Source organism: Mytilus galloprovincialis, chromosome 2 (genome assembly GCF_965363235.1).
Source record: "Mytilus galloprovincialis chromosome 2, xbMytGall1.hap1.1, whole genome shotgun sequence".
NCBI classification, from domain to species: domain Eukaryota; kingdom Metazoa; phylum Mollusca; class Bivalvia; order Mytilida; family Mytilidae; genus Mytilus; species Mytilus galloprovincialis.
In genome coordinates this window covers 54,237,939-54,262,242 of record NC_134839.1, presented here as the reverse complement: position 1 = coordinate 54,262,242, position 24,304 = coordinate 54,237,939, and the positions used below count along the sequence as shown (strand labels likewise).

Genomic DNA, 24,304 nt, shown 5'->3' with positions numbered 1-24,304 from the left:
TCGCATTTTGGACCCTGTGGATTTTTCAAATATGAGAGCTAGTGTGCAATAAAATTCATTTTTGGATAGCTGAGTACTAAAATAGCCTTTGTATTGGGTTTATATGAACATCAAGATTATGTAATGTATGTAATATAGGCTGTTTTCTGTATGACAGTCCGTATTTGCATGTCCCTACCATACATTGGTCCGGCAATTATTGTAATGGTTTTTTCAAACTTTTTATCGCACGAACTTTGTGATTGGATTTTACGAAAAAATGAGGCGAAAGACACCCATTTTTTATTTGATCATTAGGAAGATTTATGAAAACAGTTTCTAAAAAGGTATCACTCAAAGGCATTGAAATTCTAGTTTGATCCAAATTTTGGGGGGGTATGTGACATGTCCCCCCCCCCTTTTTGCAATATTTTATGGTAAATAAATGCAGAATGTTGCCATGGATACACATAAAAGAAATTAATTTTCACTCTTTTAACTTTTGAAAATCAAATCTATGGAATATACTGATTACATACATATGCACATGTACAACACAAACAGTTAGGTTAATGTTTTAGAAATCCAGGAATAGGAGATGATAAAACATTTTGTGGCTCATTTTTAATTTTATTTTCTAACTGTGGAGTGCTACCTTATGGCACATCAGAAAGCACAGAAATGCACTTTTTAAGATAAAATTGACCACAAATCTTTAGTCTTTTATGTTCTTGTTTTAGTTCTGAAGGTAAAAAATCTGCTAGGAATGCAATTTATGTTTATTTTATTGTTTACTGTCCTTAGCAACCAAATATACACATTTTGACACTTAGACATGTTGCGGTCTTAAATTTGTACTCCATTAGCTTCGCCATTGTAACCAAAGATTGCGCTTTATATGATATCCTCAGAATGTATCGCTTTATATTTTTGAATGCGAATAAGTCAAATAAACATTTTTAGCAGGATTTTATATTATGATTTGGCATTAATTAAATTTAATGATGCCAGTACTGCTAGAAATTTATACCCTGCTTGAGAGCTTCTAAACCAAGGTTAGTTATGCTATTTACAGCAAAATTGACCTATAAGTGCTTTCAAATACCTAAAAATTGTACAATTTGTCCTCTTTTAAGGTAATTTTATGAGTTTAAATAAGATAATGGGAAAAGTTTTAGAAATTTACCCCAAAAATGAGACAGACTTGAAGTTTTTCACTATTATCCAGCATTTATTTTTGAATCACTTTTTGTCGCGTTTCAACATCAACTGCTAACCTTCATAAAATCTTTATTACTGAACCAATTTTAAAAACTAAGGTACCATTTTCATCGTAACAGCTAGTAGAACACAGAAAATATAATAAAAATTGAGGCAGGAGGGGAAAAATTTCACCTTAAAAGGTAGCACTCCACAGTTAGGTGTGTAGTTTCGCATTTTGGACCCTGTGGATTTTTCAAATATGAGAGCTAGTGTACAATAAAATTCATTTTTGGATAGCTGAGCACTAAAATAGCCTTTGTATTGGGTTTATATGAACATCAAGATTATGTAATGTATGTAATATAGGCTGTTTTCTGTATGACAGTCCGTATTTGCATGTCCCTACCATACATTGGTCCGGCAATTATTGTAATGGTTTTTTCAAACTTTTTATCGCACGAACTTTGTGATTGGATTTTACGAAAAAATGAGGCGAAAGACACCCATTTTTTATTTGATCATTAGGAAGATTTATGAAAACAGTTTCTAAAAAGGTATCACTCAAAGGCATTGAAATTCTAGTTTGATCCAAATTTTGGGGGGGTATGTGACATGTCCCCCCCCTTTTTGCAATATTTTATGGTAAATAAATGCAGAATGTTGCCATGGATACACATAAAAGAAATTAATTTTCACTCTTTTAACTTTTGAAAATCAAATCTATGGAATATACTGATTACATACATATGCACATGTACAACACAAACAGTTAGGTTAATGTTTTAGAAATCCAGGAATAGGAGATGATAAAACATTTTGTGGCTCATTTTTAATTTTATTTTCTAACTGTGGAGTGCTACCTTATGGCACATCAGAAAGCACAGAAATGCACTTTTTAAGATAAAATTGACCACAAATCTTTAGTCTTTTATGTTCTTGTTTTAGTTCTGAAGGTAAAAAATCTGCTAGGAATGCAATTTATGTTTATTTTATTGTTTACTGTCCTTAGCAACCAAATATACACATTTTGACACTTAGACATGTTGCGGTCTTAAATTTGTACTCCATTAGCTTCGCCATTGTAACCAAAGATTGCGCTTTATATGATATCCTCAGAATGTATCGCTTTATATTTTTGAATGCGAATAAGTCAAATAAACATTTTTAGCAGGATTTTATATTATGATTTGGCATTAATTAAATTTAATGATGCCAGTACTGCTAGAAATTTATACCCTGCTTGAGAGCTTCTAAACCAAGGTTAGTTATGCTATTTACAGCAAAATTGACCTATAAGTGCTTTCAAATACCTAAAAATTGTACAATTTGTCCTCTTTTAAGGTAATTTTATGAGTTTAAATAAGATAATGGGAAAAGTTTTAGAAATTTACCCCAAAAATGAGACAGACTTGAAGTTTTTCACTATTATCCAGCATTTATTTTTGAATCACTTTTTGTCGCGTTTCAACATCAACTGCTAACCTTCATAAAATCTTTATTACTGAACCAATTTTAAAAACTAAGGTACCATTTTCATCGTAACAGCTAGTAGAACACAGAAAATATAATAAAAATTGAGGCAGGAGGGGAAAAATTTCACCTTAAAAGGTAGCACTCCACAGTTAGGTGTGTAGTTTCGCATTTTGGACCCTGTGGATTTTTCAAATATGAGAGCTAGTGTGCAATAAAATTCATTTTTGGATAGCTGAGTACTAAAATAGCCTTTGTATTGGGTTTATATGAACATCAAGATTATGTAATGTATGTAATATAGGCTGTTTTCTGTATGACAGTCCGTATTTGCATGTCCCTACCATACATTGGTCCGGCAATTATTGTAATGGTTTTTTCAAACTTTTTATCGCACGAACTTTGTGATTGGATTTTACGAAAAAATGAGGCGAAAGACACCCATTTTTTATTTGATCATTAGGAAGATTTATGAAAACAGTTTCTAAAAAGGTATCACTCAAAGGCATTGAAATTCTAGTTTGATCCAAATTTTGGGGGGGTATGTGACATGTCCCCCCCCCTTTTTGCAATATTTTATGGTAAATAAATGCAGAATGTTGCCATGGATACACATAAAAGAAATTAATTTTCACTCTTTTAACTTTTGAAAATCAAATCTATGGAATATACTGATTACATACATATGCACATGTACAACACAAACAGTTAGGTTAATGTTTTAGAAATCCAGGAATAGGAGATGATAAAACATTTTGTGGCTCATTTTTAATTTTATTTTCTAACTGTGGAGTGCTACCTTATGGCACATCAGAAAGCACAGAAATGCACTTTTTAAGATAAAATTGACCACAAATCTTTAGTCTTTTATGTTCTTGTTTTAGTTCTGAAGGTAAAAAATCTGCTAGGAATGCAATTTATGTTTATTTTATTGTTTACTGTCCTTAGCAACCAAATATACACATTTTGACACTTAGACATGTTGCGGTCTTAAATTTGTACTCCATTAGCTTCGCCATTGTAACCAAAGATTGCGCTTTATATGATATCCTCAGAATGTATCGCTTTATATTTTTGAATGCGAATAAGTCAAATAAACATTTTTAGCAGGATTTTATATTATGATTTGGCATTAATTAAATTTAATGATGCCAGTACTGCTAGAAATTTATACCCTGCTTGAGAGCTTCTAAACCAAGGTTAGTTATGCTATTTACAGCAAAATTGACCTATAAGTGCTTTCAAATACCTAAAAATTGTACAATTTGTCCTCTTTTAAGGTAATTTTATGAGTTTAAATAAGATAATGGGAAAAGTTTTAGAAATTTACCCCAAAAATGAGACAGACTTGAAGTTTTTCACTATTATCCAGCATTTATTTTTGAATCACTTTTTGTCGCGTTTCAACATCAACTGCTAACCTTCATAAAATCTTTATTACTGAACCAATTTTAAAAACTAAGGTACCATTTTCATCGTAACAGCTAGTAGAACACAGAAAATATAATAAAAATTGAGGCAGGAGGGGAAAAATTTCACCTTAAAAGGTAGCACTCCACAGTTAGGTGTGTAGTTTCGCATTTTGGACCCTGTGGATTTTTCAAATATGAGAGCTAGTGTGCAATAAAATTCATTTTTGGATAGCTGAGTACTAAAATAGCCTTTGTATTGGGTTTATATGAACATCAAGATTATGTAATGTATGTAATATAGGCTGTTTTCTGTATGACAGTCCGTATTTGCATGTCCCTACCATACATTGGTCCGGCAATTATTGTAATGGTTTTTTCAAACTTTTTATCGCACGAACTTTGTGATTGGATTTTACGAAAAAATGAGGCGAAAGACACCCATTTTTTATTTGATCATTAGGAAGATTTATGAAAACAGTTTCTAAAAAGGTATCACTCAAAGGCATTGAAATTCTAGTTTGATCCAAATTTTGGGGGGGTATGTGACATGTCCCCCCCCCCTTTTTGCAATATTTTATGGTAAATAAATGCAGAATGTTGCCATGGATACACATAAAAGAAATTAATTTTCACTCTTTTAACTTTTGAAAATCAAATCTATGGAATATACTGATTACATACATATGCACATGTACAACACAAACAGTTAGGTTAATGTTTTAGAAATCCAGGAATAGGAGATGATAAAACATTTTGTGGCTCATTTTTAATTTTATTTTCTAACTGTGGAGTGCTACCTTATGGCACATCAGAAAGCACAGAAATGCACTTTTTAAGATAAAATTGACCACAAATCTTTAGTCTTTTATGTTCTTGTTTTAGTTCTGAAGGTAAAAAATCTGCTAGGAATGCAATTTATGTTTATTTTATTGTTTACTGTCCTTAGCAACCAAATATACACATTTTGACACTTAGACATGTTGCGGTCTTAAATTTGTACTCCATTAGCTTCGCCATTGTAACCAAAGATTGCGCTTTATATGATATCCTCAGAATGTATCGCTTTATATTTTTGAATGCGAATAAGTCAAATAAACATTTTTAGCAGGATTTTATATTATGATTTGGCATTAATTAAATTTAATGATGCCAGTACTGCTAGAAATTTATACCCTGCTTGAGAGCTTCTAAACCAAGGTTAATTATGCTATTTACAGCAAAATTGACCTATAAGTGCTTTCAAATACCTAAAAATTGTACAATTTGTCCTCTTTTAAGGTAATTTTATGAGTTTAAATAAGATAATGGGAAAAGTTTTAGAAATTTACCCCAAAAATGAGACAGACTTGAAGTTTTTCACTATTATCCAGCATTTATTTTTGAATCACTTTTTGTCGCGTTTCAACATCAACTGCTAACCTTCATAAAATCTTTATTACTGAACCAATTTTAAAAACTAAGGTACCATTTTCATCGTAACAGCTAGTAGAACACAGAAAATATAATAAAAATTGAGGCAGGAGGGGAAAAATTTCACCTTAAGGTAGCACTCCACAGTTAGGTGTGTAGTTTCGCATTTTGGACCCTGTGGATTTTTCAAATATGAGAGCTAGTGTGCAATAAAATTCATTTTTGGATAGCTGAGTACTAAAATAGCCTTTGTATTGGGTTTATATGAACATCAAGATTATGTAATGTATGTAATATAGGCTGTTTTCTGTATGACAGTCCGTATTTGCATGTCCCTACCATACATTGGTCCGGCAATTATTGTAATGGTTTTTTCAAACTTTTTATCGCACGAACTTTGTGATTGGATTTTACGAAAAAATGAGGCGAAAGACACCCATTTTTTATTTGATCATTAGGAAGATTTATGAAAACAGTTTCTAAAAAGGTATCACTCAAAGGCATTGAAATTCTAGTTTGATCCAAATTTTGGGGGGGGTATGTGACATGTCCCCCCCCCCCCCCCTTTTTGCAATATTTTATGGTAAATAAATGCAGAATGTTGCCATGGATACACATAAAAGAAATTAATTTTCACACTTTTAACTTTTGAAAATCAAATCTATGGAATATACTGATTACATACATATGCACATGTACAACACAAACAGTTAGGTTAATGTTTTAGAAATCCAGGAATAGGAGATGATAAAACATTTTGTGGCTCATTTTTAATTTTATTTTCTAACTGTGGAGTGCTACCTTATGGCACATCAGAAAGCACAGAAATGCACTTTTTAAGATAAAATTGACCACAAATCTTTAGTCTTTTATGTTCTTGTTTTAGTTCTGAAGGTAAAAAATCTGCTAGGAATGCAATTTATGTTTATTTTATTGTTTACTGTCCTTAGCAACCAAATATACACATTTTGACACTTAGACATGTTGCGGTCTTAAATTTGTACTCCATTAGCTTCGCCATTGTAACCAAAGATTGCGCTTTATATGATATCCTCAGAATGTATCGCTTTATATTTTTGAATGCGAATAAGTCAAATAAACATTTTTAGCAGGATTTTATATTATGATTTGGCATTAATTAAATTTAATGATGCCAGTACTGCTAGAAATTTATACCCTGCTTGAGAGCTTCTAAACCAAGGTTAGTTATGCTATTTACAGCAAAATTGACCTATAAGTGCTTTCAAATACCTAAAAATTGTACAATTTGTCCTCTTTTAAGGTAATTTTATGAGTTTAAATAAGATAATGGGAAAAGTTTTAGAAATTTACCCCAAAAATGAGACAGACTTGAAGTTTTTCACTATTATCCAGCATTTATTTTTGAATCACTTTTTGTCGCGTTTCAACATCAACTGCTAACCTTCATAAAATCTTTATTACTGAACCAATTTTAAAAACTAAGGTACCATTTTCATCGTAACAGCTAGTAGAACACAGAAAATATAATAAAAATTGAGGCAGGAGGGGAAAAATTTCACCTTAAGGTAGCACTCCACAGTTAGGTGTGTAGTTTCGCATTTTGGACCCTGTGGATTTTTCAAATATGAGAGCTAGTGTGCAATAAAATTCATTTTTGGATAGCTGAGTACTAAAATAGCCTTTGTATTGGGTTTATATGAACATCAAGATTATGTAATGTATGTAATATAGGCTGTTTTCTGTATGACAGTCCGTATTTGCATGTCCCTACCATACATTGGTCCGGCAATTATTGTAATGGTTTTTTCAAACTTTTTATCGCACGAACTTTGTGATTGGATTTTACGAAAAAATGAGGCGAAAGACACCCATTTTTTATTTGATCATTAGGAAGATTTATGAAAACAGTTTCTAAAAAGGTATCACTCAAAGGCATTGAAATTCTAGTTTGATCCAAATTTTGGGGGGGTATGTGACATGTCCCCCCCCCCCTTTTTGCAATATTTTATGGTAAATAAATGCAGAATGTTGCCATGGATACACATAAAAGAAATTAATTTTCACTCTTTTAACTTTTGAAAATCAAATCTATGGAATATACTGATTACATACATATGCACATGTACAACACAAACAGTTAGGTTAATGTTTTAGAAATCCAGGAATAGGAGATGATAAAACATTTTGTGGCTCATTTTTAATTTTATTTTCTAACTGTGGAGTGCTACCTTATGGCACATCAGAAAGCACAGAAATGCACTTTTTAAGATAAAATTGACCACAAATCTTTAGTCTTTTATGTTCTTGTTTTAGTTCTGAAGGTAAAAAATCTGCTAGGAATGCAATTTATGTTTATTTTATTGTTTACTGTCCTTAGCAACCAAATATACACATTTTGACACTTAGACATGTTGCGGTCTTAAATTTGTACTCCATTAGCTTCGCCATTGTAACCAAAGATTGCGCTTTATATGATATCCTCAGAATGTATCGCTTTATATTTTTGAATGCGAATAAGTCAAATAAACATTTTTAGCAGGATTTTATATTATGATTTGGCATTAATTAAATTTAATGATGCCAGTACTGCTAGAAATTTATACCCTGCTTGAGAGCTTCTAAACCAAGGTTAGTTATGCTATTTACAGCAAAATTGACCTATAAGTGCTTTCAAATACCTAAAAATTGTACAATTTGTCCTCTTTTAAGGTAATTTTATGAGTTTAAATAAGATAATGGGAAAAGTTTTAGAAATTTACCCCAAAAATGAGACAGACTTGAAGTTTTTCACTATTATCCAGCATTTATTTTTGAATCACTTTTTGTCGCGTTTCAACATCAACTGCTAACCTTCATAAAATCTTTATTACTGAACCAATTTTAAAAACTAAGGTACCATTTTCATCGTAACAGCTAGTAGAACACAGAAAATATAATAAAAATTGAGGCAGGAGGGGAAAAATTTCACCTTATGGCACATCAGAAAGCACAGAAATGCACTTTTTAAGATAAAATTGACCACAAATCTTTAGTCTTTTATGTTCTTGTTTTAGTTCTGAAGGTAAAAAATCTGCTAGGAATGCAATTTATGTTTATTTTATTGTTTACTGTCCTTAGCAACCAAATATACACATTTTGACACTTAGACATGTTGCGGTCTTAAATTTGTACTCCATTAGCTTCGCCATTGTAACCAAAGATTGCGCTTTATATGATATCCTCAGAATGTATCGCTTTATATTTTTGAATGCGAATAAGTCAAATAAACATTTTTAGCAGGATTTTATATTATGATTTGGCATTAATTAAATTTAATGATGCCAGTACTGCTAGAAATTTATACCCTGCTTGAGAGCTTCTAAACCAAGGTTAGTTATGCTATTTACAGCAAAATTGACCTATAAGTGCTTTCAAATACCTAAAAATTGTACAATTTGTCCTCTTTTAAGGTAATTTTATGAGTTTAAATAAGATAATGGGAAAAGTTTTAGAAATTTACCCCAAAAATGAGACAGACTTGAAGTTTTTCACTATTATCCAGCATTTATTTTTGAATCACTTTTTGTCGCGTTTCAACATCAACTGCTAACCTTCATAAAATCTTTATTACTGAACCAATTTTAAAAACTAAGGTACCATTTTCATCGTAACAGCTAGTAGAACACAGAAAATATAATAAAAATTGAGGCAGGAGGGGAAAAATTTCACCTTAAGGCACATCAGAAAGCACAGAAATGCACTTTTTAAGATAAAATTGACCACAAATCTTTAGTCTTTTATGTTCTTGTTTTAGTTCTGAAGGTAAAAAATCTGCTAGGAATGCAATTTATGTTTATTTTATTGTTTACTGTCCTTAGCAACCAAATATACACATTTTGACACTTAGACATGTTGCGGTCTTAAATTTGTACTCCATTAGCTTCGCCATTGTAACCAAAGATTGCGCTTTATATGATATCCTCAGAATGTATCGCTTTATATTTTTGAATGCGAATAAGTCAAATAAACATTTTTAGCAGGATTTTATATTATGATTTGGCATTAATTAAATTTAATGATGCCAGTACTGCTAGAAATTTATACCCTGCTTGAGAGCTTCTAAACCAAGGTTAGTTATGCTATTTACAGCAAAATTGACCTATAAGTGCTTTCAAATACCTAAAAATTGTACAATTTGTCCTCTTTTAAGGTAATTTTATGAGTTTAAATAAGATAATGGGAAAAGTTTTAGAAATTTACCCCAAAAATGAGACAGACTTGAAGTTTTTCACTATTATCCAGCATTTATTTTTGAATCACTTTTTGTCGCGTTTCAACATCAACTGCTAACCTTCATAAAATCTTTATTACTGAACCAATTTTAAAAACTAAGGTACCATTTTCATCGTAACAGCTAGTAGAACACAGAAAATATAATAAAAATTGAGGCAGGAGGGGAAAAATTTCACCTTAAGGTAGCACTCCACAGTTAGGTGTGTAGTTTCGCATTTTGGACCCTGTGGATTTTTCAAATATGAGAGCTAGTGTGCAATAAAATTCATTTTTGGATAGCTGAGTACTAAAATAGCCTTTGTATTGGGTTTATATGAACATCAAGATTATGTAATGTATGTAATATAGGCTGTTTTCTGTATGACAGTCCGTATTTGCATGTCCCTACCATACATTGGTCCGGCAATTATTGTAATGGTTTTTTCAAACTTTTTATCGCACGAACTTTGTGATTGGATTTTACGAAAAAATGAGGCGAAAGACACCCATTTTTTATTTGATCATTAGGAAGATTTATGAAAACAGTTTCTAAAAAGGTATCACTCAAAGGCATTGAAATTCTAGTTTGATCCAAATTTTGGGGGGGTATGTGACATGTCCCCCCCCCTTTTTGCAATATTTTATGGTAAATAAATGCAGAATGTTGCCATGGATACACATAAAAGAAATTAATTTTCACTCTTTTAACTTTTGAAAATCAAATCTATGGAATATACTGATTACATACATATGCACATGTACAACACAAACAGTTAGGTTAATGTTTTAGAAATCCAGGAATAGGAGATGATAAAACATTTTGTGGCTCATTTTTAATTTTATTTTCTAACTGTGGAGTGCTACCTTATGGCACATCAGAAAGCACAGAAATGCACTTTTTAAGATAAAATTGACCACAAATCTTTAGTCTTTTATGTTCTTGTTTTAGTTCTGAAGGTAAAAAATCTGCTAGGAATGCAATTTATGTTTATTTTATTGTTTACTGTCCTTAGCAACCAAATATACACATTTTGACACTTAGACATGTTGCGGTCTTAAATTTGTACTCCATTAGCTTCGCCATTGTAACCAAAGATTGCGCTTTATATGATATCCTCAGAATGTATCGCTTTATATTTTTGAATGCGAATAAGTCAAATAAACATTTTTAGCAGGATTTTATATTATGATTTGGCATTAATTAAATTTAATGATGCCAGTACTGCTAGAAATTTATACCCTGCTTGAGAGCTTCTAAACCAAGGTTAGTTATGCTATTTACAGCAAAATTGACCTATAAGTGCTTTCAAATACCTAAAAATTGTACAATTTGTCCTCTTTTAAGGTAATTTTATGAGTTTAAATAAGATAATGGGAAAAGTTTTAGAAATTTACCCCAAAAATGAGACAGACTTGAAGTTTTTCACTATTATCCAGCATTTATTTTTGAATCACTTTTTGTCGCGTTTCAACATCAACTGCTAACCTTCATAAAATCTTTATTACTGAACCAATTTTAAAAACTAAGGTACCATTTTCATCGTAACAGCTAGTAGAACACAGAAAATATAATAAAAATTGAGGCAGGAGGGGAAAAATTTCACCTTAAGGTAGCACTCCACAGTTAGGTGTGTAGTTTCGCATTTTGGACCCTGTGGATTTTTCAAATATGAGAGCTAGTGTGCAATAAAATTCATTTTTGGATAGCTGAGTACTAAAATAGCCTTTGTATTGGGTTTATATGAACATCAAGATTATGTAATGTATGTAATATAGGCTGTTTTCTGTATGACAGTCCGTATTTGCATGTCCCTACCATACATTGGTCCGGCAATTATTGTAATGGTTTTTTCAAACTTTTTATCGCACGAACTTTGTGATTGGATTTTACGAAAAAATGAGGCGAAAGACACCCATTTTTTATTTGATCATTAGGAAGATTTATGAAAACAGTTTCTAAAAAGGTATCACTCAAAGGCATTGAAATTCTAGTTTGATCCAAATTTTGGGGGGGTATGTGACATGTCCCCCCCCCCCTTTTTGCAATATTTTATGGTAAATAAATGCAGAATGTTGCCATGGATACACATAAAAGAAATTAATTTTCACTCTTTTAACTTTTGAAAATCAAATCTATGGAATATACTGATTACATACATATGCACATGTACAACACAAACAGTTAGGTTAATGTTTTAGAAATCCAGGAATAGGAGATGATAAAACATTTTGTGGCTCATTTTTAATTTTATTTTCTAACTGTGGAGTGCTACCTTATGGCACATCAGAAAGCACAGAAATGCACTTTTTAAGATAAAATTGACCACAAATCTTTAGTCTTTTATGTTCTTGTTTTAGTTCTGAAGGTAAAAAATCTGCTAGGAATGCAATTTATGTTTATTTTATTGTTTACTGTCCTTAGCAACCAAATATACACATTTTGACATTTAGACATGTTGCGGTCTTAAATTTGTACTCCATTAGCTTCGCCATTGTAACCAAAGATTGCGCTTTATATGATATCCTCAGAATGTATCGCTTTATATTTTTGAATGCGAATAAGTCAAATAAACATTTTTAGCAGGATTTTATATTATGATTTGGCATTAATTAAATTTAATGATGCCAGTACTGCTAGAAATTTATACCCTGCTTGAGAGCTTCTAAACCAAGGTTAGTTATGCTATTTACAGCAAAATTGACCTATAAGTGCTTTCAAATACCTAAAAATTGTACAATTTGTCCTCTTTTAAGGTAATTTTATGAGTTTAAATAAGATGATGGGAAAAGTTTTAGAAATTTACCCCAAAAATGAGACAGACTTGAAGTTTTTCACTATTATCCAGCATTTATTTTTGAATCACTTTTTGTCGCGTTTCAACATCAACTGCTAACCTTCATAAAATCTTTATTACTGAACCAATTTTAAAAACTAAGGTACCATTTTCATCGTAACAGCTAGTAGAACACAGAAAATATAATAAAAATTGAGGCAGGAGGGGAAAAATTTCACCTTAAGGCACATCAGAAAGCACAGAAATGCACTTTTTAAGATAAAATTGACCACAAATCTTTAGTCTTTTATGTTCTTGTTTAAGTTCTGAAGGTAAAAAATCTGCTAGGAATGCAATTTATGTTTATTTTATTGTTTACTGTCCTTAGCAACCAAATATACACATTTTGACACTTAGACATGTTGCGGTCTTAAATTTGTACTCCATTAGCTTCGCCATTGTAACCAAAGATTGCGCTTTATATGATATCCTCAGAATGTATCGCTTTATATTTTTGAATGCGAATAAGTCAAATAAACATTTTTAGCAGGATTTTATATTATGATTTGGCATTAATTAAATTTAATGATGCCAGTACTGCTAGAAATTTATACCCTGCTTGAGAGCTTCTAAACCAAGGTTAGTTATGCTATTTACAGCAAAATTGACCTATAAGTGCTTTCAAATACCTAAAAATTGTACAATTTGTCCTCTTTTAAGGTAATTTTATGAGTTTAAATAAGATAATGGGAAAAGTTTTAGAAATTTACCCCAAAAATGAGACAGACTTGAAGTTTTTCACTATTATCCAGCATTTATTTTTGAATCACTTTTTGTCGCGTTTCAACATCAACTGCTAACCTTCATAAAATCTTTATTACTGAACCAATTTTAAAAACTAAGGTACCATTTTCATCGTAACAGCTAGTAGAACACAGAAAATATAATAAAAATTGAGGCAGGAGGGGAAAAATTTCACCTTAAGGTAGCACTCCACAGTTAGGTGTGTAGTTTCGCATTTTGGACCCTGTGGATTTTTCAAATATGAGAGCTAGTGTGCAATAAAATTCATTTTTGGATAGCTGAGTACTAAAATAGCCTTTGTATTGGGTTTATATGAACATCAAGATTATGTAATGTATGTAATATAGGCTGTTTTCTGTATGACAGTCCGTATTTGCATGTCCCTACCATACATTGGTCCGGCAATTATTGTAATGGTTTTTTCAAACTTTTTATCGCACGAACTTTGTGATTGGATTTTACGAAAAAATGAGGCGAAAGACACCCATTTTTTATTTGATCATTAGGAAGATTTATGAAAACAGTTTCTAAAAAGGTATCACTCAAAGGCATTGAAATTCTAGTTTGATCCAAATTTTGGGGGGGTATGTGACATGTCCCCCCCCCCCTTTTTGCAATATTTTATGGTAAATAAATGCAGAATGTTGCCATGGATACACATAAAAGAAATTAATTTTCACTCTTTTAACTTTTGAAAATCAAATCTATGGAATATACTGATTACATACATATGCACATGTACAACACAAACAGTTAGGTTAATGTTTTAGAAATCCAGGAATAGGAGATGATAAAACATTTTGTGGCTCATTTTTAATTTTATTTTCTAACTGTGGAGTGCTACCTTATGGCACATCAGAAAGCACAGAAATGCACTTTTTAAGATAAAATTGACCACAAATCTTGAGTCTTTTATGTTCTTGTTTTAGTTCTGAAGGTAAAAAATCTGCTAGGAATGCAATTTATGTTTATTTTATTGTTTACTGTCCTTAGCAACCAAATATACACATTTTGACACTTAGACATGTTGCGGTCTTAAATTTGTACTCCATTAGCTTCGCCATTGTAACCAAAGATTGCGCTTTATATGATATCCTCAGAATGTATCGCTTTATATTTTTGAATGCGAATAAGTCAAATAAACATTTTTAGCAGGATTTTATATTATGATTTGGCATTAATTAAATTTAATGATGCCAGTACTGCTAGAAATTTATACCCTGCTTGAGAGCTTCTAAACCAAGGTTAGTTATGCTATTTACAGCAAAATTGACCTATAAGTGCTTTCAAATACCTAAAAATTGTACAATTTGTCCTCTTTTAAGGTAATTTTATGAGTTTAAATAAGATAATGGGAAAAGTTTTAGAAATTTACCCCAGAAATGAGACAGACTTGAAGTTTTTCACTATTATCCAGCATTTATTTTTGAATCACTTTTTGTCGCGTTTCAACATCAACTGCTAACCTTCATAAAATCTTTATTACTGAACCAATTTTAAAAACTAAGGTACCATTTTCATCGTAACAGCTAGTAGAACACAGAAAATATAATAAAAATTGAGGCAGGAGGGGAAAAATTTCACCTTATGGCACATCAGAAAGCACAGAAATGCACTTTTTAAGATAAAATTGACCACAAATCTTTAGTCTTTTATGTTCTTGTTTTAGTTCTGAAGGTAAAAAATCTGCTAGGAATGCAATTTATGTTTATTTTATTGTTTACTGTCCTTAGCAACCAAATATACACATTTTGACACTTAGACATGTTGCGGTCTTAAATTTGTACTCCATTAGCTTCGCCATTGTAACCAAAGATTGCGCTTTATATGATATCCTCAGAATGTATCGCTTTATATTTTTGAATGCGAATAAGTCAAATAAACATTTTTAGCAGGATTTTATATTATGATTTGGCATTAATTAAATTTAATGATGCCAGTACTGCTAGAAATTTATACCCTGCTTGAGAGCTTCTAAACCAAGGTTAGTTATGCTATTTACAGCAAAATTGACCTATAAGTGCTTTCAAATACCTAAAAATTGTACAATTTGTCCTCTTTTAAGGTAATTTTATGAGTTTAAATAAGATAATGGGAAAAGTTTTAGAAATTTACCCCAAAAATGAGACAGACTTGAAGTTTTTCACTATTATCCAGCATTTATTTTTGAATCACTTTTTGTCGCGTTTCAACATCAACTGCTAACCTTCATAAAATCTTTATTACTGAACCAATTTTAAAAACTAAGGTACCATTTTCATCGTAACAGCTAGTAGAACACAGAAAATATAATAAAAATTGAGGCAGGAGGGGAAAAATTTCACCTTAAGGTAGCACTCCACAGTTAGGTGTGTAGTTTCGCATTTTGGACCCTGTGGATTTTTCAAATATGAGAGCTAGTGTGCAATAAAATTCATTTTTGGATAGCTGAGTACTAAAATAGCCTTTGTATTGGGTTTATATGAACATCAAGATTATGTAATGTATGTAATATAGGCTGTTTTCTGTATGACAGTCCGTATTTGCATGTCCCTACCTTACATTGGCCCGGCAATTATTGTAATGGTTTTTTCAAACTTTTTATCGCACGAACTTTGTGATTGGATTTTACGAAAAAATGAGGCGAAAGACACCCATTTTTTATTTGATCATTAGGAAGATTTATGAAAAGTTTCTAAAAAGGTATCACTCAAAGGCATTGAAATTCTAGTTTGATCCAAATTTTGGGGGGGTATGTGACATGTCCCCCCCCTTTTTGCAATATTTTATGGTAAATAAATGCAGAATGTTGCCATGGATACACATAAAAGAAATTAATTTTCACTCTTTTAACTTTTGAAAATCAAATCTATGGAATATACTGATTACATACATATGCACATGTACAACACAAACAGTTAGGTTAATGTTTTAGAAATCCAGGAATAGGAGATGATAAAACATTTTGTGGCTCATTTTTAATTTTATTTTCTAACTGTGGAGTGCTACCTTATGGCACATCAGAAAGCACAGAAATGCACTTTTTAAGATAAAATTGACCACAAATCTTTAGTCTTTTATGTTCTTGTTTTAGTTCTGAAGGTAAAAAATCTGCTAGGAATGCAATTTATGTTTATTTTATTGTTTACTGTCCTTAGCAACCAAATATACACATTTTGACACTTAGACATGTTGCGGTCTTAAATTTGTACTCCATTAGCTTCGCCATTGTAACCAAAGATTGCGCTTTATATGATATCCTCAGAATGTATCGCTTTATATTTTTGAATGCGAATAAGTCAAATAAACATTTTTAGCAGGATTTTATATTATGATTTGGCATTAATTAAATTTAATGATGCCAGTACTGCTAGAAATTTATACCCTGCTTGAGAGCTTCTAAACCAAGGTTAGTTATGCTATTTACAGCAAAATTGACCTATAAGTGCTTTCAAATACCTAAAAATTGTACAATTTGTCCTCTTTTAAGGTAATTTTATGAGTTTAAATAAGATAATGGGAAAAGTTTTAGAAATTTACCCCAGAAATGAGACAGACTTGAAGTTTTTCACTATTATCCAGCATTTATTTTTGAATCACTTTTTGTCGCGTTTCAACATCAACTGCTAACCTTCATAAAATCTTTATTACTGAACCAATTTTAAAAACTAAGGTACCATTTTCATCGTAACAGCTAGTAGAACACAGAAAATATAATAAAAATTGAGGCAGGAGGGGAAAAATTTCACCTTATGGCACATCAGAAAGCACAGAAATGCACTTTTTAAGATAAAATTGACCACAAATCTTTAGTCTTTTATGTTCTTGTTTTAGTTCTGAAGGTAAAAAATCTGCTAGGAATGCAATTTATGTTTATTTTATTGTTTACTGTCCTTAGCAACCAAATATACACATTTTGACACTTAGACATGTTGCGGTCTTAAATTTGTACTCCATTAGCTTCGCCATTGTAACCAAAGATTGCGCTTTATATGATATCCTCAGAATGTATCGCTTTATATTTTTGAATGCGAATAAGTCAAATAAACATTTTTAGCAGGATTTTATATTATGATTTGGCATTAATTAAATTTAATGATGCCAGTACTGCTAGAAATTTATACCCTGCTTGAGAGCTTCTAAACCAAGGTTAGTTATGCTATTTACAGCAAAATTGACCTATAAGTGCTTTCAAATACCTAAAAATTGTACAATTTGTCCTCTTTTAAGGTAATTTTATGAGTTTAAATAAGATAATGGGAAAAGTTTTAGAAATTTACCCCAAAAATGAGACAGACTTGAAGTTTTTCACTATTATCCAGCATTTATTTTTGAATCACTTTTTGTCGCGTTTCAACATCAACTGCTAACCTTCATAAAATCTTTATTACTGAACCAATTTTAAAAACTAAGGTACCATTTTCATCGTAACAGCTAGTAGAACACAGAAAATATAATAAAAATTGAGGCAGGAGGGGAAAAATTTCACCTTAAGGTAGCACTCCACAGTTAGGTGTGTAGTTTCGCATTTTGGACCCTGTGGATTTTTCAAATATGAGAGCTAGTGTGCAATAAAATTCATTTTTGGATAGCTGAGTACTAAAATAGCCTTTGTATTGGGTTTATATGAACATCAAGATTATGTAATGTATGTAATATAGGCTGTTTTCTGTATGACAGTCCGTATTTGCATGTCCCTACCATACATTGGCCGGCAATTATTGTAATGGTTTTTTATCGCACAAACTTTGTGATTGGATTTTACGAAAAAATGAGGCGAAAGACACCCATTTTTTATTTGATCATTAGGAAGATTTATGAAAACAGTTTCTAAAAAGGTATCACTCAAAGGCATTGAAATTCTAGTTTGATCCAAATTTTGGGGGGGTATGTGACATGTCCCCCCCCCCTTTTTGCAATATTTTATGGTAAATAAATGCAGAATGTTGCCATGGATACACATAAAAGAAATTAATTTTCACTCTTTTAACTTTTGAAAATCAAATCTATGGAATATACTGATTACATACATATGCACATGTACAACACAAACAGTTAGGTTAATGTTTTAGAAATCCAGGAATAGGAGATGATAAAACATTTTGTGGCTCATTTTTAATTTTATTTTCTAACTGTGGAGTGCTACCTTAGAACAATACAAAGAACGTCACAGTAACACCACTGACAACGCATTCGACGTCGTTGTAAAAGATCGTTATAGATTGACAAACGTATCGTTGTATTTTGTGATCAATATTTAACAGATTTACAGATTTTTACTGAATATTACATATAATTGAAATTAAGGTAAGTAATTTAACTAAACTAAACTCTATTTCAAGCAGGTATTGTCAAACTTATGAAGTATGGTTTCAGATGAGGAAAAACACTTAACATCATAGACAACCTTGACATGCGTTAGCCGCAGTAAAAAAATCCAAAATCTATATTTTATTCATATTTATGGAGAAAAACTAATATGGAGATATGTGAATATAAATATATAAATATACCTCTAGTAAATATAATTGTACACGAACTGCAAGCAAGCTAACAAAAGATATTACATTTAGCTACACACTCAATGAAATCGGCTGTAAACATCTAAAACCATGAGTTTAGTTTAATAATAAATCGTAAGACAAAAAGACAAGGCATGATTGATGTTTTTAAAGAAGAATTTTAGCCTATTTTCTTGTCATTTCAGATGGTTGACTTCAACTATAACAATTTTACCCACGAAGGTTTAGAAATAGAGAAGAAAAAGCTCATTGTTCAGCTTAAGGAGGAGTCCATTTCTGAAGATGGAAGGGAATTTTGGGCTAAGGCGGAGAAAATCCAAGAACAATATGAGGATCCATATAAAAGATTAGGTTTGTAAATTAGAATACTAGTACTTAGAATTGACCAGGAAACCTGAAATTGTGTATCTTAAATAAATATATTTAATCCTGTACTTGCGAAAGGCTTACATCTTGTCTTCTTTTGTTTGTTTTTTAATATCTTTATAGTATTTTTTATACATCTATAATATAGCTGCGGAACCATAGCATAATGCCGGCGTCACACATTGGCGTGTAGACCGGCGTGCACCAGACATGCAAAGAAAACTGACTAAGTCCGTATACGTCTTTATGGTATTTTTTGATTATTTGCGGACCGTTATATAAAAAGCGGACCATTATATAAAAATCCGTAGCTCTATGGTCCGCGAGTAGTCAAATATATCCCAATGAACTAATAGCTAAGGTTCGGGCTACTAACATCTACACTGTTTATGAAGTAAATTGACAGAATGCTCACCTAAATTGATAAAAAAAAAAAAAAGATAGACACTGGCGAAAAATAAAATATGATTTTATACATTTAATTCTTAAATTGATGAACGCAAATGTATTAAAATGCAATTATTATCATTTTGTCGGGTTTCGAGAGTAATGAATTATAATTGTTTTCTGTCTTCTTGCAGAATATACATCCAGGAAGTTGTTTTCTCAATTCAAAAAAGAGGCACAGACAGAGCCAGAGTTTAAATTCTGGACACAAATAGAAGAAATGAGAGGTGCATACAGGTATCCCGAGGATGAAGGATTCATCTGTGATGATAAAGGTTTGTTGAAATGATTACTTTTAAATTGACGAAATTTTTTAAGGAAAATGCATAACACTGAGAAAAAAAGATATCTCGAGACAAAGAAACATGAAAATGCAGTTGAAATGGAGATATTGAAATAGGAATGTCGGTCAAAAAGTACCCAAACATCTGTTTAAAGTGACGAAATTCTTGGTTAAAATACAGTTGTTATCTTCCTGTTCTGTCTTGGCAAATTTGTGTTTGTTAAAGAAAACCCAATTTAATTAGCCTTGTAAAAGTTAACATTTTTAAAACATGGCACTCACAGTTTTTCATATTTTTCCTGGGCACGTGACGAGCAATATGCAAATAATTAAGTATCAGCTACTTTTAAGTATTTCTGATATTTTAGATGAAGAAACGGAGGACGAAGCCGATAACTTTCAAACTGGAACCGATTATGAACAGCTAGAATACAGAAATGAGCAAGTAGAAGCCGCAGACCAACAAAATAATTTAGATGAGAAACAAGATGAAACCGGAAGTGACGGACAGAAGAAAATAGCAGACACAGCAGCTAAGAAAAAGGACATCACACAGAAAACCGTTGGTAAGTTAAAATAGCAGCTAAGAAAAAGGACACCACACAGAAAACCTTTGGTAAGTTAAAATAGCAGCTAAGAAAAAGGACACCACACAGAAAACCGTTGGTAAGTTAAAATAGCAGCTAAGAAAAAGGACATCACACAGAAAACCGTTGGTAAGTAAAAACAGCAGCTAAGAAAAAGGACACCACACAGAAAACCGTTGGTAAGTTAAAACATCAGCTAAGAAAAAGGACACCACACAGAAAACCGTTGGTAAGTTAAAATAGCAGCTAAGAAAAAGGACACCACACAGAAAACCGTTGGTAAGTTAAAATAGCAGCTAAGAAAAAGGACATCACACAGAAAACCGTTGGCAAGTTAAAACAGCAGCTAAGAAAAAGGACACCACACAGAAAACCGTTGGTAAGTTAAAATAGCAGCATACTGACTTACATGACAATTACACAATATGTGTTCATGTTGAATTGTTACTTTTATTTATTCTTAGTTAAACAATTAATAATCAGTTACTTTACTCCATTGGAAAAGAGCAAATCTTATAGGGTCACACACTACACTGTACAGATCCGGGGATCAAAATCAGAATGCAAATATTTCAAACATCAATAAGTACATGTTATCGTATGCGTTTAGTTTGACCTTTGACATCAGTAGCTATACGAGTCAACACTTATAGATTCCAATATAGTGCCTGTATGCTCGAGCCTGTATGATTAAAGATGATTGATTGATTGTTGATTGCTTAACGTCCAGTGGCAAATATTTCATGCATATTCAGGACGAGAACAAGTTCACAATAAATACTATAGGTAGGTATTGTCATAATAGAGGCCATCAGGGATGATGGTCTGGGAAATTTGGACTGCCACTAGAAAATGAGGGTATATTGGATAGGGACAGAAATTTTGCCTTGCAACAGGTCACCTAAGGACGGTATGATTAAAGAAAAAACAATTTTACTGTTGTTATCGAGGTCTGCAGTTTTAGTTTCTTTTTCTTAAATGTTATCGTGTAATTTGAAAAAAAAATAAATAATTATTAACAACGTCAATTATTTGCAGAGCCTTCCTCTCTAGCTGACATCCATCAAAAGGAAGAACCTACATGGACAGATATATCTTTGAAGGTAACGTTTTAACTAAAGACATATTATCAGGGGCGGATGCAGGAATTTTCGAAAGGGGGGGTGCTAACCCAGGGCAAAGGGAGGGGGGTGCAAAACATATGTCCCGATACAAATGCATTGATCGGCAAAAATAAAGGGGGGTGCGCACCCCCGGAACCCCCCCTCTGGATCCGCCACTGTATTATACACTGCGGACGAATTAGAAAATACATATTAAATTAATGCCTATCATAAATAAGGATATGTGGTATGATTGCAATGGACACACAAAAAAACAAGCCATCAGAGACAAGAGAACGAGGATGTGAACCAATGCTCCATGCAGAAGGCCGTACCTTGACCTATAATGATTTACTTTTTATAAATTGTTACTTGGATGGAGAGTTGCCTCATTGGCACGCATACCACATCTTCCTATATCTAAATACAGGTCACTGTATGATCCTCAAATATGAAGAGAATCCCGTATCGTATAGCAAGCTTAAAAAAATGGCCGGCATGGCCAATGGGAAACAACTTAAACATGTTAAAAGAGGAAACCGACGGCTGTTTTATGCTACAATTATAACAGACAGAAACCAACGCTGAACACTTGATAGTAGGCACTGGTTATTTTTCATACAGTGTGAAATTAAAACGTCTATTCTCCCTAAGAAACAACTAAGACTATTGCTATCATTTTTGATAAAACACGTGTGAAAAGATGGGCATTCAAAACAAATGTATTTTGAAAACAAAATTAATATAAGAGCATATAAGCTAAAATTCATGACATATGGTCAAGATTACAACCGTCTGTCTCCTGAATTTTTCTTATTATAAATGTCATGTCTTAAATTTCCGACAGAACGACATTGAACTGGATATTCCCGACAAAAATGAGAAGAAAATTATGGAAAAGGAGGAAATGAAAATGGAAAAAAGAACAAGCAAATTATCTAAAGCTGAAAAGAAAAGAAGACAGAAGGAAGACAACCAATCTAAAAAGAAGCAAACGAAAGGTGTAACTAAAGTATAAATACGACACAGTTCGGCCTTCAACAATGTCCAAAACAAAATATACGCTAAGTAAATTATAATAAGCTCTAGGATTTCAAAATGTGAGACAATTCAAAACAAAACAAAAAAATCAGGTAAAGTGAAAACAAATATATAGCAGACAGCAACCTACATCAACCACTGGAGCTTATGTTCATATAGTTTGTGATAGACACATTCACCTAATATGGTACTAGAATATGTATTGGCCTAACACATGTGTATAGTGTATTGTATTTCTTTTTAGATGAACTTAAAAAGGCAAAGAAATCAACCATCAGAGATTTCATCAATTCGCTGTTTTCTTGTTTCCAGAAACAGAAAAAAGGAGAAAAAATATTATAGACTTCTTATTTATTTTGTGGTCGTTTAAATTATGTATTATATTTTTCTAATTAAATTATTATTTTATTATACATCTTTTTGTTTTTAATGGAGTATTAAAGTATTTGCAAAACCAAACAAAAACCTAAACAAAACCCAATAGTACATTTATATGAGACCTGGTAGATGTACTATGAAGTTGTAGGAAACCGTTTTTAGCTCACCTGGTCCAGAAGGCCAAGTGAGCTTTTCTCATCACTTTGCGTCCGTCGTCGTTAACTTTTACAAAAAATCTTCTCCTCTGAAACTACTTGGCCAAATTTAACCAAACTTGGCCACAATCATCATTAAGGTATCTAGTTTAAAAAACCAAGATGGCCGTCATGTCTAAAAATAGAACAAAGGGGTAAAATGTAGATTTTGGCTTATATCTCTGAAACCAAAGCATTTAGAGAAAATCTGCTGGGAATAAAATTGTTCATTAGGTCAAGAACTATCTGCCCTGAAATTTTCAGACCCATCGGGCAACTTGTTGTTAGGCTGCTGCCCCTTAAATTGGTAATTTTAAGGACATTATACCGTTTTTATACCACTGCAAAAAAAAATTTGGCGGTCGTATATTGGTATCACGTCGTCGTCGTCGTCGTCGTCGTCAGCATCGTCCGAAGACAGATGGTTTCCGTATAATAACTTTAGTATAAGTAAATAGAAATCGATAAAAATTTTAACACAATGTTTATAACCACAAAAGGAAGGTTGGGTTTGATTTTTGAGGTTGTGGTCCCATCGGTTGTGAATTAGGGGCCCAAAGGGTACAAACACATTTATTTATCTAGTTTCAGGGCAATAAGTTGTGTATAAGTATTTCAGTTACTCTGAAATTGTACCACAATGTTCATACCATTAAGTAGTAGGTTGGGATTTATTTTAAGGGTTATAGGGCAAACAGTCTAGGAATTAAGGGCCAAAAAGGGGTAAAAACAAGCATTTTTTAAGTTTTGGGACAATAACTTATGTTTAACTGCATGGATCTCTCCACATTTTACCACAAGGTTCCATATAATGAAGGGAAGGCTTGATGTCAGTTTTGGGTTAATATCCCTGAACATTGAGGAATAAGAAAAATGGCCAAAAAGAAGCGTTTTTCTAATTTACAGACAAGAACTTGTGTTTTTAAAAGTATAAATCTCTCTCTGAATTATACTACAAGGTTTCTTACTACAAAGGAAAGGCTGGAATTGAGTATTAGGGTTCTTGTTCCAAGGGGGGTTTCAATAAGTGAGGGGCCAAAGAGGGGCCCAAATAAGCATTTTTGTAGTTTTCAGTCAATAACTTGTGTTTAAGTGTATAAATCTCTCTGAAATTATGCC

At 32.0% G+C, this 24,304-nt stretch overlaps 1 protein-coding gene across 1 annotated transcript; it reads left to right on the top strand.

Moving 5' to 3' along the window:
• Nucleotides 1–18,424: 18,424 nt before the first annotated feature.
• Nucleotides 18,425–23,026, top strand: LOC143063846 (uncharacterized). The gene is made up of 7 exons (XM_076236248.1): nucleotides 18,425–18,571; nucleotides 18,972–19,137; nucleotides 19,734–19,874; nucleotides 20,251–20,448; nucleotides 21,508–21,572; nucleotides 22,420–22,573; nucleotides 22,858–23,026. The coding sequence occupies exons 2-7, from the start codon at nucleotides 18,972–18,974 to the stop codon at nucleotides 22,953–22,955; spliced, it is 822 nt and encodes a 273-aa protein (XP_076092363.1). The 5' UTR covers nucleotides 18,425–18,571; the 3' UTR covers nucleotides 22,956–23,026.
• The last annotated feature ends 1,278 nt before the right edge of the window (nucleotides 23,027–24,304 follow it).